Source organism: Maylandia zebra, linkage group LG14 (assembly GCF_041146795.1).
Source record: "Maylandia zebra isolate NMK-2024a linkage group LG14, Mzebra_GT3a, whole genome shotgun sequence".
NCBI classification, from domain to species: Eukaryota; Metazoa; Chordata; class Actinopteri; order Cichliformes; family Cichlidae; genus Maylandia; species Maylandia zebra.
The window spans coordinates 26,299,381-26,318,195 of NC_135180.1; the positions used below are offsets into that span (position 1 = coordinate 26,299,381).

At 42.0% G+C, this 18,815-nt stretch overlaps 2 protein-coding genes across 2 annotated transcripts; both read left to right on the forward strand.

The window, feature by feature from the left end:
* Positions 1-254: 254 nt before the first annotated feature.
* Positions 255-4,223, forward strand: LOC101474764 (extracellular calcium-sensing receptor-like). The gene is made up of 9 exons (XM_004575551.4): positions 255-364; positions 620-914; positions 1,072-1,158; positions 1,340-1,609; positions 1,911-2,117; positions 2,230-2,505; positions 2,759-2,986; positions 3,082-3,205; positions 3,310-4,223. Exons 1-9 carry the CDS (start codon positions 255-257, stop codon positions 4,221-4,223), a joined length of 2,511 nt encoding a protein of 836 aa, XP_004575608.2.
* A 2,601-nt stretch (positions 4,224-6,824) lies between these two features.
* On the forward strand, positions 6,825-10,632 carry LOC101474490 (extracellular calcium-sensing receptor-like). Its single transcript, XM_012916140.3, has 9 exons — positions 6,825-6,934; positions 7,169-7,463; positions 7,626-7,712; positions 7,814-8,083; positions 8,272-8,478; positions 8,567-8,842; positions 9,179-9,406; positions 9,518-9,641; positions 9,722-10,632. Exons 1-9 carry the CDS (start codon positions 6,825-6,827, stop codon positions 10,630-10,632), a joined length of 2,508 nt encoding a protein of 835 aa, XP_012771594.2.
* The last annotated feature ends 8,183 nt before the right edge of the window (positions 10,633-18,815 follow it).

Sequence of the window (18,815 nt, forward strand, 5' to 3'; positions counted from 1 at the left end):
GAGTGCTGAAAAAAATTAAACAATGACGCAAAGCATGTTAAAGGGATAACACACCCCTCATATAAAGTAGAGAGACCTTATAAAAGAAACAATGATACTGAAGGTGGAGATCAGTTATGGGGGGCTTCCAGGTCACATATATTTTCACAGGTGTCTCTTTGGTCTTACTTTTTTTCCCTTTTTTCTTTTTATGCTTTGTGTCTTCTTCACTTTCTTTATCTTGTAAGTTAGAAAGAAAGTTTCATCTCAATGAAATGCACAAGCCTGGCGATGTGGTACTGGGTGGGTTGTTTGAGGTCCATTACACTTCTGTCTACCCAGAGAGAACATTTACCTCAGAGCCTCAACAGCCTCACTGCACTGGGTAAGTGTCACACAAATATGACATCAGCAGAGACATGTACAAATAATAACTATTCAAAATATTCATGACAGATCTAAATTATATACAAGATAACTTCTCTATCTTAGCGTACATATGTCAAAATATTAATTACACTTCTTATTTTGTATTAACATACACTCGTTTTAGGGTTCATTTTGTATATCTCTGCTTGTTTTCATGTTTGCAGATCTCTTTTAGTGAACAATACTGACGTAACGTTTGCTTGTTTGTTAGCTTTGATATTGTAGGGTTCAGGAATGCAATGACTATGGTATTTGCTATTGAAGAGATCAACAAGAATTTAAATTTGCTACCTAATGTGACTCTTGGATACAGTCTTTATGACAACTGTGGTGCCCTTGTTGTTGCACTCAGCGGTGCCTTATCACTAGCCAGTGGCCAGGAGGAGCAGTTTCTGCTTCAGGAGAACTGTTCAGGGATCCCTCCAGTCCTTGGGCTTGTTGGTGATCACTACTCAACATTTTCTATTGCTATTTCCAGTGTGCTAAGTTTATACAATATACCTATTGTAAGTTTTAAGTTTCATATTTTTATGCTTGCACTGTGCATTTCATTTAAGTGTAGTATTGATCCCCTGCGGTACATTTTGGCGGTACTTATAATAGCATTTGGACTGGCTTTTACTTGTATGATGTGTTAATATGTCTCTTGTATATTTGTAATAGGTGAGTTATTTTGCCACATGCTCCTGCCTCAGTGATCGTCAGCGTTTTCCAACTTTTTTCAGAACCATCCCAAGTGATGCTTTCCAGGTAAAACATAATTACCAAGTTAAATGAAATATACCATAGTTTCAGGAAAGGACTTTGAAATTATTTCTAATGACTTTGATGTATTTAATGAATAAGATAAATTATAGAGGTTGCATTAATTGGTTTCAGATGTATATTTATAATTTTTTTAAAATAATACACTCATCTCATATCCACTTAGGTGCGTGCTATGATTCAGATTCTAAAACACTTTGGCTGGACTTGGATAGGTCTTCTAGTCAGTGATGATGATTACGGACTCCATGTTGCCCAATCCTTCCAATCTGACCTGGCTAAATCTGGTGATGGTTGTCTGGCCTACTTAGAGATTTTGCCCTGGGACAGTGACCCAAGTGAACTGAAGAGGATTGTACATTTGATAAAGACATCAACAGCTCGTGTGGTCATAGTGTTTGCACATGAGATACACTTGATTCAACTAATGGAAGAGGTTGGAAATAAAAAAATGTTCACATAGATAATTTTTATTGCAGCATTGTACTTTATTTGTCTAGACAAAAATGACTGCCATTGAAGGTAAAATAGGTATTCTAATAATTAGATTAAACTGATAACATTAAAAAGCAGAAACATCACAATGAAACTTAATCAGTTTTATGTTATCAAAATGCCCCAAATGTGCAAGAAAAATAAACATTGTTTATTTAACTAACTTCATATCAATAACTTGATAACTTAATAGCTATAGTGAGAACCTACATAAATTTTGTATTCTAAATTTATTATCATAGGTAGCGAAGCAGAATGTGATAGGTCGCCAATGGATTGCAAGTGAAACATGGACAACAGCATCAGTGCTCCAAACAGCCCACCTCACTCCGTACCTGCGTGGCACATTGGGCATTGCCATCCGCAGAGGCGAATTACCAGGGCTGAGGGAATTCCTGTTAAAAATACACCCAGACCAAAGTGACAATGGAAGATACAACAATAATTTGGTAATAATTCTGAAATAAATATAATTTGAAAGTATATCTAAAATGAATGAGAATGAGACATGAAATAAATAAATATTTTCTATTATCTCTCAATACTTTTATTCCATTACAGGTAAATCAGTTTTGGGAATTCACATTTCAGTGCAGATTTGCACCAGCTCCTGCAGGCTGGCTGGAAGGTGGAGGAGCGCTATGCACTGGGCAGGAGCATATTGAAAATGTGGACACTGAGTTTTTTGATCTTTCTAATCTCAGGCCTGACTACAATGTGTACAAGGCCGTGTATTCTCTCGCATATGCTCTTAATGACATGTTGCATTGCAAGCCAGGAACAGGACCCTTCAGAGGGCACAGCTGTGCTACTTTGCAAACAATGGAACCATGGCAGGTATGGTATCAATTTATACATTTTTGTTTGAAAAGCTACTGTGTCACTGAAGTTTTTGTTATTGAAAAAGGTCCATTATTCTATAAGGGCACTGATATGTTTGCAATGAATTTCCATTATTTTCTTTCCAAAATAAAAGAAATGGTAGAAGTAGTATTTTTTTAAATAATTAAGAAAAATTAGATGAAACAACATTCTGAATTACAGTCTACCTTGATGCTGTTCCTTCTTTTTTTCCATTAACCTTCATTAGCTCATACATTATTTACAAAATGTCAACTTCACCACTCCATTTGGTGATCAAGTATCCTTTGATGAAAATGGTGATGCATTGCCAATATATGATGTCATGAACTGGTTACACCTACCTGATGGACAAATTAAAGTTCAGAATGTTGGTGAGGTTAAAAGGTCAGGCTTTAAAAGTGAAGAACTCACCATTGATGAAGACAAAATGTTCTGGAATTTTGAATCAGGAAAGGTTATTTTTACTTTTCTAAATAACTTCTTTTAAAAAAATACTGAGTGAAGTAGTGTATATTGAACCTTGTATGTAATCAGTTTGTCTTTCTCTAGCCACCCCGATCAGTGTGTAGTGAGAGCTGTCCTCCAGGCACCCGGATGGCTAGAAACAAAGGACAACCAGAGTGCTGTTTTACTTGCATTCCATGTTCAAAGGGAAAAATCAGCAAAAACAACAGTGGGTATTTGTAATTCAAGGATATTTTTATTTTAATTTTGAGAAATTATACATAGTTATATACAATTGATATCATCGATTATATGCCTTCCTATTGTTGTCAGATTCCTTGGAGTGCACCAGTTGTCCAGAAGATTTTTGGTCAAACCCTCAGAATGACCACTGTGTTCTTAAGAAGACAGAGTTCCTCTCCTACCATGAGCCTCTTGGTATTTGTTTGACAACTGCCTCTTTGTTGGGCACATTTATCTGTGCAGTTGTTTTAGGGATCTTTTTCTATCATCGACGTACACCCATGGTACGTGCAAACAATTCAGAGCTGAGCTTCTTGCTCTTAGTATCACTGAAACTATGCTTCCTGTGTTCACTGTTATTCATCGGAAGACCCAGGGTATGGACATGCCAGCTGAGGCATGCAGCATTTGGCATCAGTTTTGTGCTTTGCGTCTCATGTATCCTGGTGAAAACTATGGTTGTTCTGGCTGTGTTCAAAGCCTCCAAGCCAGGAGGGGGAACCATTCTTAAGTGGTTTGGGTCGATGCAACAGAGAGGGACAGTTCTGGCTCTTACTTGTATTCAGGCAGGAATCTGTACTGCCTGGCTTGTCTCTTCCTCTCCAGCTCCACATAAAAACATGCAATACCAAAATGACAAGATAGTGTATGAGTGTGCTGTTGGGTCTACAATTGGCTTTGCAGTGTTACTGGGTTACATTGGTGTGCTGGCTGTCCTTAGCTTTTTGCTAGCATTTCTAGCCAGGAATCTTCCAGATAATTTCAATGAGGCCCGACTCATCACATTCAGCATGCTAAGTTTCTGTGCCGTGTGGGTGGCCTTTGTCCCTGCTTATGTCAACTCTCCAGGTAAATATGCAGATGCAGTGGAAGTATTTGCCATTTTGGCTTCAAGTTTCGGGCTATTGGTGGCACTGTTTGGACCCAAATGTTACATAATTCTGCTGAAACCAGAGAGAAACACAAAGAAGGCAATCATGGGTCGGCTCACTATAAATGAATAGAATTAATATAATTTGGGTTATTTAAATTAATCACTTAATCGGTTGAATTCATTTCACATTTTGTCTCCAACAGTAATAATTTAGGGTCGCTAAAATCTTAAATCTTTTATCAAACAATAGTATGGCTAATAGATTTTTTTTAAGAGCATTATCATGGCAAAATGTTATCTTAGAGAAATTGTAACTTGCTGGATTGTTCGCCTCACCAGATCTTTTCTCCCCTCAAGTTGAAACTTTTGGATCTCAACCAAAAGAATGCACAAGAAATGAAGTTACAAATTCTAACATTCAAAGGAGTTGCAGCTGTAAGCTAAAGATATTCCATTCAGAGAAGATGATTTTTTGTGAATTCATCCTTAAAGGCTACCTGAGAAAACAAACAAACAAAACAAAAACAAACAAAAAAAATGAATGCTGCCATTGTAAAAAAAACTGACCTAATTTGAGCTCCTGCTCCTGAAAGCAATGGGCAGACACACACAGACACAGAAACAGAGACAGGGGCAAACAGAAAACAGAAACTGACCATTTGCCTTAAATGTGTTGTAACATTTTGGTTGTCCTCAGTATTTTAATCTTAATATGGGTGTATTGTTTCTCACAATAAATCGATGTGATAAAATCTGTTTCTGCCTAGAGAACATGAATGTAAAGGGTGAAATTCATATTGAGGTTAACAATTAATTAAAGCTTCTGTGCTTGGGTGTTTGTGTGTGTCTGTGCCTGTTGACAAATTTAGGTAGGGATACTATTAAAATAGCAATAATACATATGCTTTTTTCTTTATTGGGCAAAATTAGTAGGAGTTTCAGGGAGTGTAGAACACTGTCTAAACACCTAGATAAACCAGATCCAATAAAAATGCAGAGTCACAGACTAAACATCTACTGAATCTTAATCTATTCTTCACAGATATTCTGATGAAAACGTCAAATAAACAATTAAAAAAAACAATACAAAAATAGTTAGCATCTGCACTCCTAACTCAAATTAACAATAAGTGGTACCATTACGTCGTGAATTAACCTGTCAATAAAATACTTCAGGTTTAATATCTAACATATCATGTAAAATAAACTAACTTTAGCCAATACTTCCATGATGCTTCAATGCAGATGAAAGCAAATTGTGTTCAGCACATACTTAACATGGCTGCTATGCTAATTCTCAAAACAGGAAGTGATGTCATCATATTATACTCGGACAAGTTAAATGATCCACCCCCACCCCTTTTTTTACACAGAGTATAGCCTTTAAAGAATACAATTATCAAATTTGTTTAAAGTATCTTGGGTCTTATTCACAGCTAACTGAAAAGTATATGAATATATGAAACCAGAGGAATTGTACTTAAATCGTATGCATTCAGCTCTTCCTACGTCACGGTTTCCTTCAAAATATGTCTTTGCAAAAATTGCGTAAAAAGCATTTGCAGCAAAAAAAAACACAATATTCCAGAAACACGCTTTGCCAACTGATCAGCTGTTCATAACACTTCCTACGTTGGAATAAACATCACCACAATCTATCTGATGTTCGCCATTACCTGCCCGAAAACGGAAGGGACGTCATTTTCGCGGAAAACAAAGCTATGCTGCTGTTTTTAAAATTAATGTTTGAGTTTATGCCTTTCTGTATAGTCTCTGGGAAACTTAGAACTCAAATTACATTGTTGGAAATTGTTTATTTTGATGCACATGCTGTTTTTTTTTTTTTTTTTTGGGGGGGGGGTTTGCATATTCGCATTGTAGGATTTATTTTCGTTTTTCCTCCAGTATATAAAAATTGTTGTATCTCAAAAAAAAAAACTATAAAGACATTCAAAATGAATTTCCTGTGGTTGGAAACTATTTTGTGCAACTTCTTTGCATTTACAGTTTTGAGGGATAAACCTCTGAAATTTCTCTAACTAGAAATATATGTTGTTAAAAAACAAAATCAATTTTCAAATTTTTTGTAGTTTATTGCACATTTTTGCAATTTATGTAGTTAGTATGGACTTAATGCATACATATTATTAAAATTTGGAATATAATGTTTGTATTGATGTATATCAACTTGCGGACTTGGTTCTATGGTAGGTCTTAAAGGGTTAATATAGAAGGTTCTTGTGCATTTATTCAGATTATGGTCTTGAATTTATTTATTTATTCATTTGCTCACTGTATGTCTCAATGATTTAACCGCAAGAATATTTCTCCCCCCCCTTTTACTGCACTTGATAAATATGAAAAAAAAAACACAAAAATTATGTTTAACTTTCTAACTCTCTAACCTGCATAGTCACAAGTGAGTGTATGTTCAGTCATAGCATCTGCATCAATAAAAACTGATCTCAAATGAAATGTATTATAGGCCCTGCCCATCTGCTGTCTGCTCTGATAGGTTATTTACAGTACTGCATGTCAATAAGAAGAAATTGCAACGCCATGAAACCTGACTGGGCTGAGAAAAGGGGAAAAGCAGATAATAGTTATGTTGTCACTTGTACACGCCAATTTGCTCTTGTTCATTTTGATATATTGTTACTTTTCTTTTACTGCAGCCTCTTCTCTGTCTTCGTCCTCCTGCCACTCACGTGGACAGTTTCATCTAAATAGCATGCAGAAAAGTGGAGATCTGATCCTAGGAGGACTGTTTGAAGTTCACTTCTTTTCTATCTTCCCTGACCTGTCATTTACCTCAGAGCCACAACAGCCTACTTGCCATGGGTAAGTATGACAGTGAAACAGCACAAAAGACTTTGGGAAATCACTGCCAACAGTGGCATTAAGAACAAATACACACATCTTGCAATATGAACTTTCTTTATTTTTGTCATTTAGCATGTTACTTTAGTTGTTTCTGTTCTTTTCATTTGAGTAGTTGCAAAACGTGTATGGTTGCAAAATGTTTTCCAGGTATACTGCTATATTTTTCAATAGCAGACTGTGTTTTTTTGTTAGTTTTGATGTTCTAGGATTTAGGCAGGCAAAAACCATGGCCTTTGCAATTGATGAAATCAACAGAAACTCCAACCTATTGCCTAATGTGACTCTGGGATTCACTCTTTATGATAACTGCGTTGAACTTGGAATTGGATTCCGTGCTGCATTGTCATTAGCCAGTGGTCAAGAGGATCAAATAATATTACATAATACATGTGTTGGAAATCCTCCAGTCATAGGGATTGTGGGTGATTCATCCTCTACACGTTCAATTGCCATCTCCACTGTCTTAGGTTTGTACAGCATACCTATGGTAAGTTTCCAGTTTAACCATGAAATATTATTTTTGGTTATATTTAATATAAATATATAGACCTAATTGTAAATTTAATGACCAGATTGAAGCTTAAAAAAATGTAAGGAGGCAGTCAAGGCTTTGAATATTTCTACAATATACAGTCTGTATCTTTCACAGGTGAGTTATTTTGCCACATGTTCCTGCCTGAGTGACCGTAAAAAGTATCCATCCTTCTTTAGGACGATCCCAAGTGATGTTTTCCAGGTGAAAATTGATCAGCACAATTATAAACAGTCATCAGTAACTAATGAATAACTAAGTTTTGTCTTGTCTATGCATTCATGTTTTAATCTGTATTCACTTAGGTCCATGCTTTGATTCAGATTCTAAAACATTTTGGCTGGACTTGGGCAGGTCTGCTTGTCAGTGATGATGACTATGGACTCCATGCAGCAAGATCCTTCCAGTCTGAGTTAAGTCAGTCTGGTGAAGGTTGCCTGGCTTACACTGAAATTTTGTCCTTGCACAAAGAAACAGATGAACTCAGGAGGATTGTAAATGTGATGAAAAAATCCACAGCTCAAGTTGTCATTGTATTTGCACATGAGAGTCACATGATAAACCTTATGGAAGAGGTTTGAATTTAAAAGTTTTAAATTTTTACTAGCTATGTAGATTTGCATCACTACACTGTGTAACAGATGCATTATGTCTTTATATATTGATTGAGCAGAGAAAACTAGTAATAAAGAATTCATAATGTTACTAAATTAGTTGCTACTTACAATATGAGTTTGTACATTTGGTCAAACATAATGCACAGGTGGTGAGGCAAAATGTAACAGGCCTACAGTGGATGGCCAGTGAAGCCTGGACAACTGCTGTTGTGCTCCAAACACCTCACCTCATGCCATACCTGGGTGGTACACTGGGCATCGCTATTCGTCGAGGAGAAATAACAGGGCTCAGGGAATTCCTGTTACAAATACGTCCTGACTTGCATCACAACAATAGCTATGGAAATAGCATGGTGAGGGTTAAACTATTTACAGTGGTATTTGCAGGAATTGCATATTTTATTATGTATAACATCTAAAATAGTTTTCATAATATTTCAGGTGAATCAATTTTGGGAATTCACATTTCAGTGCAGATTTGAACCAGCTCCAGCAGGCTGGGTGGAAGGGGGTGGTATATTATGCACTGGACAGGAAGATTTGGAAAATGTGAACAATGAGTTCTTGGACGTTTCCGACCTCCGGCCTGAGTATAATGTGTACAAAGCTGTTTATGCTCTGGCACATTCCCTTGATGAGATGCTGCAATGCAAGCCTGGAAGAGGACCTTTCAGTGGGAACAGCTGTGCCACATTACAAACACTGGAGCCATGGCAGGTGTGATATCAGGTTACACTTTTTGTCTAAATTGATTGTTCTGTAATTACATTTAGAAAAGAATTTACCCTGTAAGGCAAAATGCAGTGCTATAAAATTAACTATGAAAAAGCTGGATTGAGGATTATATTTTCTCCTGAGCAAAAGTAGTGGTTACTGTAATTAGATCAGAGAAACCATTAATGGAATAAGTATGTCGCATTACTATAGGCCTTGTTTAAAAGCAATGAATTCCTATATTCAAATTTAATAGCTCTAATATTTGACTACTGAACAGCAGGGCCACAGTTTACATTGTTAAAAGTAATTTAATTCTTATACATCTGTTTTTAACAGCATGTTTATTACTTGGAAAGGGTAAACTTCACCACTGAATTTGGTGATCAAGTGTCATTTGATGAGAATGGTGATGTGGTGCCAATTTATGATGTGATGAACTGGTTGTGGCTCCCTGATGGAAGCACTAAAGTTCAGAATGTTGGTGAAGTTAAGAGGTCAGCTTTCAAAGGTGAAGAACTCATACTTGATGAAGATAAAATCTTCTGGAACTTTGAATCCAAAAAGGTTTAAAATGGTTTTTCTATCCTTTTATCTTTTGCCATATGTATATTTTTCATTTTTCTCATGTGCACAATATATTTAATTCTAGCAGGTAATATTAATTTCGTCTAACAGCCAGGTCGATCAGTATGTAGTGAGAGCTGTCCTCCTGGTACCCACATGGTGAGACGGAAGGGAGAACCCAAATGCTGTTTCGACTGCATCCCTTGCTCTGAGGGAAAAATAAACAATAAGAGCAGTAAGTGCTTGTCTTTGCATATTTTATTTAATTTATATTAAATGTAAAATGCATTTCACCATCTTAGCTTTTATTGTCAGATTCCTTGGAGTGTACCAGTTGTCCAGAGGATTTTTGGTCAAACCATCAGCGTGACCACTGTGTTCCCAAGAAGACAGAGTTTCTCTCCTACGATGAGCCTCTGGGATTTTGTTTAACAGCAACCTCTTTGCTGGGAACAATTATATGTGCTGTTGTTATAGGGATCTTTTTCTTCCATCGCAGAACACCTATAGTACTTGCCAACAATTCGGAACTTAGTTTCCAGCTATTGCTGTCACTTAAGTTATGTTTCCTGTGTTCACTGCTGTTCATTGGACGACCCAGGCTTTGGACATGCCAACTCAGGCATGCAGCATTTGGGATCAGCTTTGTGCTGTGTGTCTCATGCATCCTGGTAAAAACCATGGTTGTTCTGGCTGTTTTCAAAGCCTCCAAGCCAGGAGGGGGAGCCAGTCTGAAGTGGTTTGGTGCTATGCAGCAAAGAGGAACAATTCTGTTTCTTACATCTATTCAAGTAGTCATCTGCACTGCCTGGCTTGTTTCTGCTTCTCCTACTCCAAATAAAAACACCCAATACCACAATGATAAGATCATTTATGAGTGTTCAGTTGGGTCTAGTGTTGGTTTTGGAGTGTTATTGGGTTATATTGGCATGCTGGCTTTCCTCAGTTTTTTAATTGCTTTCCTGGCAAGGAATCTCCCTGATAGTTTTAATGAGGCCAAGCTCATCACATTCAGCATGCTGATCTTCTGTGCTGTATGGGTGGCCTTCGTTCCTGCTTATATCAGCTCACCTGGAAACCATGCAGATGCAGTGGAGGTATTTGCCATCTTGGCCTCAAGCTTTGGCCTGTTGGTCGCACTGTTTGGGCCCAAATGTTACATCATCCTGTTGAGACCAGAGATGAACACAAAAAAAGTTATAATGGGCCGTGGCACTCGATCATAAAAAAACATTTTCCACATGCAATAGAAAAATACATATGGTGAATACACATTTATATAAATATATTAAATAAAATATAAAAGTGAGAACATATAAAGAAAGTTTGGATTTCTCCTTTACTGTGTATGCTAGAATGTGCAAGCATTGACTCTGTGACACTACATTGTTAAATTTAACTTTAGACATAATTTAGCTATATCTGTCAGGGTTCCTGGGTCATGTTTGTTCATGTTCTGTTTATTTTCCACATGTTCATGTTTCCTGTTTTACCGTGCCAGCTTTATCTATGTGCATCATGTCTAGTTCTACTTCAAGTTCAAGGTTCAAGTTCAAGTTCAAGGTTCTTTATTTGTCACATGCATAGTTATACAAGTATAACACACAGTGAAATGTAGCCTGACATGCTCCTCGACGGGTGCAAAAAAATTTGGGGGGGGGTGTGTAGAGGAAGAACATTATATATATATATATATGTAGTATATACATTGGGTGAATGTGCAGTAGTAGCAGCAAGCAGATGAATTCTGTACATTAATATGAATAGACATCTGACTATTTTACAAGATAGACAATATAAACATATTTAAAATTAAAGGAATTGAAATGTACATTGTGCCTTGGTTTAGTGTCTGGAAGAGTCCTGACTCAGTCAATTATAGATGATGTGAGAGGGCGGGTGTGTGTGTTTATGTGTTATTAGTCAGATTATGTTTAGCTGTGTACTCATTGGTCTCTAATCATCATCAGTGTATTTAAGCCCTCAGTTTCTTCCTGTCCACTGTCTTGTCATTTTCGATTCCGTGAGTGTGTTCTCTGTTCAGCCAGCCAACCATTCAACCAGTCAGCTAGTCCGTTTCATATTCTGTTCTCACTGTCCTTAAAATAAACATCATCTTCATTCCACACTAACACGTGAGTCCTGCATTTGGGTTCTCTCTTTCTTCTCTCCACACTGCGATGCCTGACAGAATGACAAGACCCGTGGGGCGCGAAGACACGCAATGGACCCAGTGGACTCTGATTTAACCCTCTGGGGTCCAGGGTATAACTGGCCGTTTTTGACTACTTTCGATTTTACCTCTATATTTCACCTTTAAAATACGATTTTCTTGCCTTGTTTGGTATCATTATTTTCAGCACAACCTCAAATATCTGACATTTGAGTTATTTTGGCATACTATATTAGCACAGTTGATCTAAATTCAGACAAAAAATTCAAAAATTCGAGTAGAAAAATTATATTTTTTTATTTTTTTATTTTTTTATTGTAACATTCCAACTTCCCCCTTAGTGTGTTTGTTGGGCAGCTTAGATAATGTCACTTCAGAAAAGAATATAGCCCATATGGTTTTCATTGCCCTATGCATAGCCAAGAAAACTGTCCTCATGAACTAGAAAAATAAAACCAATCTTAATTCTAACCAATATAGAAATTATCTATTAGATTACATCAGTCTTGATACAGCCTCTGCCACCACATCAGATCAATTGCTCTGGGCTCGTTTGATCAGCTCCATCACCTAGTGGGGGTGGGGGGTCATAGTTTGGTCCCGCCTTCACTGTTGTGATTGGTGTGGGGGTAGGGACAGGCTTAGGGCGTCGGGGGGTTCCCCGGAGGCATCTTCCTTGGGGGGCTCAACCCAGGGTAGCGGTCATGTCCGTTTGGGGGCTCTTTTGGCTCTCGGGTGACTGTTTACTCGTGGCTGCGTGCAGCGGGGCTAGGGGAGGGTCTGTGCTGACGGACGTGGGTTACTGACCTGGTAGCCTGGCTGCCCCTGGGTGGGTCCGGGATGGGCGTGAGGTTCTGGGGGCTGGGGCCCTGGCCGGGCCTCAGGGCCTTGGGTCCTGGTTGGTGTGTTGCCGGGGTTGTGGGCGGGTGGGTGCATGGGGGCCCATCCCTGGCGCAGGGTGCCGCCGGTGCGTTGAGCCACCTGTGGGGCTCTTCAACTAGTGGGGGAGATTGTCACACCTTGCAGGAGCTTTCCTCTCCTCAGGAACTCTCTCTGCAGGAGGGGGAGATACAGGAGAGGTGGAGGAAGATCTCAGCCTGGGCGTCTGTTGTCTCATGTAGTCTGGAAGATGAGTGGATGGTGGGGTGGGTGCAGTTTTCTCTGTGGTGGGGTTGGGTGGACTGTCCCGGCCGGGGGGCGCTGCTGCACTGGGCCCCGGTCTGGATGGGCCTGGGCCCCCTTTCCCTGGCGGGTCGCGGAGTATGGGGGTGCCTACTGGGGTCAGCGGGGGTGCTGGCCCCAGGGAGGGGTCACTTGGCCCTCCCTTCCTTCCCTCCCCATCTCCAGCTGCCTCCCTCTTCCCGCTCCACCACAACCACCCACACATGCAGGGCCTTGGAGTAGGGGTATGTCACCAGGGAGAAGAGGAGGCTACCCCCCCCCCCCCCCCCCCCCCCCGTCCCCTTCTGGCTGCCTGTGCCTCAATTTTATCCCACAACTTAGACATTCACATTACTCACACTCTCATTACACATACATATAGGATCTTGGGGGTGGGCACGATACACGGAATCCAAAGTACCATCAGGGTGTACACCCCACCCCTGGCGTCGTTGCCCACCTCTCAAGGTTAAATACACGTAGACATTGAGGGCTAGCAGGAGGGACCATGCGCTTACCTGCTGCTCTCGGGCAGGTAGCTCCATGCCCTCCTGGGTTTTAAATGCACCTTAGAACACACATGCATCAACACTACAATGAGCGGGTGGAGGGAGGTTTGGAGTCTTCTCTCACCCCCGTTCTCTGCGACCTGCTGGAGCGGGGGGGCTAGGAGGAGGAGTTGGCCGTCCGACTGCGGTCTGGAGTGTGGGGCCTCCCTGCTGCTGCGGAGTCGGGGCGGTCTGCCTCCCCCCACCGCAGGGAAAAGGGTAACACCACCTGGGTCTGGGTGCAGTTCCCCCCTCCAGGGGCGGGGGCACCTAGACCCGGTTTGTAGAGTACGCTTGGGGAGTGTGATCGTGTGTACAGCGTCTCTTTATGTCTGTCTCCACGTTGGTTGAGTGTGGAGTAAGTGCATATGAGAGCATGAGGGTGGGAATGGATGTTTGTATCTGTGTGTGCCTGTATGTCTGTGTCTATATGTCAGGTTGGGTGTCAGGCGCCACCTCTCTGGGGACATCTTAGGCCCTCCAAGGTTTGGAGGCCTATCTCCCCCTACCACCACTTCCCCTGCCAGTGGCGGACTCCCTCAGACATCGGTGCATTGGTGGTTCTTTGTGTCCGGGGGTGGGCGTCCAGGTACACACCGGCTCACTCCTTGGCGGCCGCTTATCAGGGCCAGGAGCCTGGGGCTCGCTCGGGCCACTTCGGAGGCGGGGTGCCCCCGGCCTCTCGGCCTGGGGCTTGGTCACTCAGGCACGGCTGGCTGCCGGCGGAGCTCACGGGCGCGTCACTGCAACTCCCCCTGGCTTCTGCTCCGCGGCTGCTGAGTGAGCCCTCATCTGGGACTCTCCTCAGCTCTTTCTGGGACAGTGGCGCGGCTGCCCCTCTGTTGGTCTTCCTTGGTCTCTTGTGTTCTGGGGGCCTCTGGATGTCTGGAGTTTTGATCTCCTCCATACCTGATTCATGCCCTGGAGGACGGGGCTGTGGCCTCCCCACACCCTCTAGCAGATCATTACATGAAGGAACCTTTTAAAAAAAACAAGCGCGTCCATGCTCACAGGTGTACACACGGGTATTCACAGACGCGGACTACACCTTTCTTGGCTGCTGCCTCAAAGCACATTGTGCGCTGTCTATCTTGCATGCTGCACAATATCGTTTATTATTTAGTATCTACTGATATCTACTGCTAGCTAGTTTATTGTGATGGTGCTGTTTTTTTTATTATGTTGCTCTTTGTTGTTTGCTTTCTCTTCTGCTTTTTTTTCTCCATACAGGTGACCCAGGTGTTTTGTTTGTTTTGTTTTTTTTTCTTTCTTCCCCCCTTTCTCACCGTCTCTTCTCCCCTTTGGTTTTCTTTCTCTCCCTCTCTTTCTTTCATTCTTTCTCCCTGCCCTATCCCCCAGTCATGTCTGTCCCGTTTGTAGCAACTGAAAATAAAATAAATTCATAATTATAATAAAGGTCAATCAAATGGACCAATATGGCAAGGCCATGATGATCCACTTGGTAAAATAAATCCGCTTGGCATCTTTCTTAGCCTTAAGACAACAATTCTGATGGCTAAAGATCCAAACGGGACACAAAAAAAAAAAATCTATTTACAGAACAATCAGGTGTGCTGCATCAAATAAGAAGGCACACAAATTATTTGTGCCAGTCCAAAAAATGTAGTTTGTGTTCAGTATAAGACAGAGGAGAACACCAAAGGCCTAAACCCTGCAGTTCTGACAGCAGGAGGTGCATCAGTCCAGTTTTCCATGTGGGAACAACGTTTACACTGGAATCTGCCTTTGACGGCTTTTTTAGAGCAAATGTGAAATTCAGCAGTCTAACTGACACACAATACAAAACAATAACTACACAACAAACTAGCTATAGCCTCCAAACACGCTAAAGGTCACTAATGTCTCACATATGTAAACTCGCTCTTTCTCTTTCTTTCGCTCGCCCGCTTTCCATTGCGGGTGTCACTCCTAAAAACTTCCCCTTCTCCCTAAACAACCAAATGTCACATGTTGCCATATAATTTTTTTGATTGGCTGACATGGTAAACTCTAACACCAATAGGGAAGGGGTGTTTTTTCTTCTTCTTTTTTCACTCGCAAAGGGAGAGTGTTTGCTAGCGCTGTCTCTAGAAAACGCCGTTTTTACCGTTTACAGAAAAAAACATTGCGTGTATTTTGTATCATAACTCTGGTTTTATGTGACCCATCGACACAATTCAAAAACTGGTATGTAGTCTGAAGTACGCACTTTTGACCCAAGTTGAAATCGAGACTCTGAATCGCTGCATCTTGTAGCTGGGTAGTCTTAAAATGGTCATGTGATTTTGATGCTCCGGCGCGTCCAGCGGCCCCAGAGGGTTAATTGAGCGGCAGGAAGCAGCGCTTTCTCTTTTGGTGGGAAAGCTCAGGCGGAAACAGCAGCTCTACTCAGAGTATGAGCACGTCTTCGTGGGGACTCGTCTGGCTCTCGGTGGACTTTGGAGATGCAACGGCCCCCCACCTGCTGCCTTACCTGGGGAGAGTGGTCTTCAGCTTCTCACTGTCTCGCAGCTCCACTCCGCGCACCAGCCGCTTCTCTCACCGGTGCTTCCACCTCGCCGTGGCACAGTGGCTCTGACTCCCATCTCGGCTCAATGGAGGCTTCCTGCTGTCACAGCTAAGGGGAAGCGAGGCTCATTTCACCGTCGCTCATACTGTTTGGTGCAGCAATATCACCATAACCCAGGGACTGTTAATCCTCCCAAGACTTTAATGGCCGCTGTTCATAATCCACCTAATCCAAAGACTGTGTACTGTAATCATATTTTGGGCTATCCAATCAATATTAATTGAGACCTGAACCCATTAAGGACATTCATGCTGCTAAGTCTGATAACATTTCTCATCCTGTCATTATTTCCACATCAATCTATCAGCCTTTTCCTGCTAGCAGTGTGGCTCAGACCCTTCCTCTCCCTTCACCTGTTCCAGTTACTCGGGTGAGGGTGGCTAAGGCTCAGCCTGTCCCCACACCAGATCTTCGGGCAGCTAGGGCTCAGCACGTCTTCGCACCCATGCCAGTTCCTTGGGTGATGGGGCAGCTTACGTCCAGCCATCACCTGTTCCTGTGCCAGCTCCCAGGATGAGGGCAGCTAAGACCCAGTCCATTCCTGCACCCGTTCTTGTTCCTCGGGTGGGGGTGGCTAGTGTTCAGTTTACTCCTGCACCTATTCCAAAACCCAGGATGAGGGCAGCCAGGACCCAACCCGTCCCTGCACTTGTTCCTATTTCTCGGGTGTGGAAGGCTAGGGTTTGACCAATTCCTCAACCTGACCTCGCCAAAGCTCAGGTGAGCTTGTCCAGCATTTTCCTCATGTTCTGGAGGCTGGGAAGAGTTAGCTCAGCAACCTGCTGGTCCACCACTTAATCCACCTCTACAACCTATACTTTAGTCATTAGCTCAATCACTAACCTTGTTATCATCTCTGTTACCCACTCAGTTACCGGCTTAGGCATAGGCTCTATCACTCCTACCAGCTCAGGCACCAGCTCAATTACCAGCTCAGCCATCTATTCAGTCACCAGCTATTCAGTCACCAGTTCAGGCTTTAGCTCAGTCACCTGGCCTGCAGCCACAGCATCCAGAGCCGGCTGTGAGCTCTTCCTCGTCCCAGGCAGAAGTTTCCACACCTGCTGGCCCTGACTCGTCTCAGCCAGAGGTTTCCCCACCTGCTGGCCCTGCCTCGTCTCAGCCAGAAGTTTCCGCACCTTCTGGCCTTGCGTCGTTTGCAGCTCCACTGCCGGCGGCTCCCACACCACTGCCCTCCTGACCTGTTTCACCTCAGTTGCTGGCCACGCGGTTGCCCAACAGAACTGATTTGGCCCAGCCACTGGCCACACGGTCACCTGCCAGAACTATTTCTTTTGGGACTCTGGACTCAGGACTCTCTAATCATCATCAGTCAGTGTATTTAAGTCTGTCTTGTCATCGTTAATTCTGTGTCTGTGTTTTCTGTTCAGCCAGCCAGCCATTCAGTCACTCAGCTAGTCTGTTTGATGTTTGTGGTGAGGCGTGGTCGGCGGTGCCGTCTGGACGCACCTACAACTGAGCCAGAGGGAGGAGCTGGCCCAAAGAGTGGCCTAGATGGCGGCCCACAGAGGTGTGCCGCCAGCGGGAAGAGCTGCGGGTCCAGACCGAGCGTCACCTGGAGAGAATGGCAAACCTGGCGATACTGCTTCAAGCCTGGTCAGCATCGCCGCCGCCACCCCCGCCGGTGTAACCTGACAGTGGGGAAGCAGTGGAGGAGCCGCTTTGGGCCACCTTTAGCATTTGGCATTTTCCCAACAACATAATGTAATACCATAATCTAAATCCAGTCAATAAAACAGAATTTTCTTAAAGCAAACATCAGCAACCCAAAATTAGCAACCCCAGGGTTAAGTCTCCAGCTCCACACTCATGTGAAACTACACTCTTCCCCTCTGGTCTCTCTTCTCCTCTGGTCTCTCTTCTCCTCCTGCTCATGGCAAAGCAAAACATAGCAAAACAAAGCATTCACCCTTCTCTTACCGGCGTGGTGAACTGTTTGTCAACCTTTACTCAAAACTTCAGTCCACTTCGTCAGTCCATCACAATTCAGTCACACATACACTCACACACATCCACACAAGATATTGCTGATAGTGGAGACTCCCGTGCAAATAATCAGATTCTCCACCCTCAGCAACATGAGCTCATTAATTTTGTTTTGTTTTGTTTTGTTTTTGTTTTAACTGGATTGACTTGCTACGATCCTTTTGGACGGGAACTCAAACGGTGATCGGTTCCCACAGTTAGGCTTTTCCTCAGCCCATTATAATCTGGAAAAGCTCACCTTATATTTGTTCTCCTGAAAATTTTACAGCGCTGTTAATTCAATCTTGCAGGCCTGCTTAGAACAAAAATCAGAAAAAGAGAGCTGATTATTAGCTCATCTAAGCACAAAACATCGTCACCTGACAGGTTTTCTCTAAGTGCACTGTTACAAAAATAATGGGCCCAGTTACAGACATGTCCATGACTAGTAAAACTCCCTCTATTAAAATAAGAAAACAACCCAAACCTAACTGACAGAATTAACCCATCACTAAAATAACAACCCCAAAAATCTTAATCCCAGAAAAGTTTTGCTTGCTAATCTAACAATATGTTGTGGGAATTAGAACTTTGTGGGCCACAAAAGTTTTGCCCTACTCTTGGCTTAAGTAATACATGGTCTGAAATCAGACTTAAAAATCACTCCCTCTGTTCATTTTCCCCACATCATATTTCAGTGGTTGCTCCAGCGTCCTCACAGTCTGAGGTCAACTGACATAATTTCACCTGCTAAATACACAGAAAATCTTGTTAAAAGCCACACAGTTTTGCACAACCTTAATATTCCCATTACGCACTTTCTAAACACTTTATAACGATCTATTATCACTAAATTCTAGATTTATATTCCAAATCTGGACTACTGGACAGACCTGACCACTTTATTTACTTATCCTGTATTTTACCATTATATATTTTACCAAGCAATTCTTCTCAGTCACAGCTATGTTT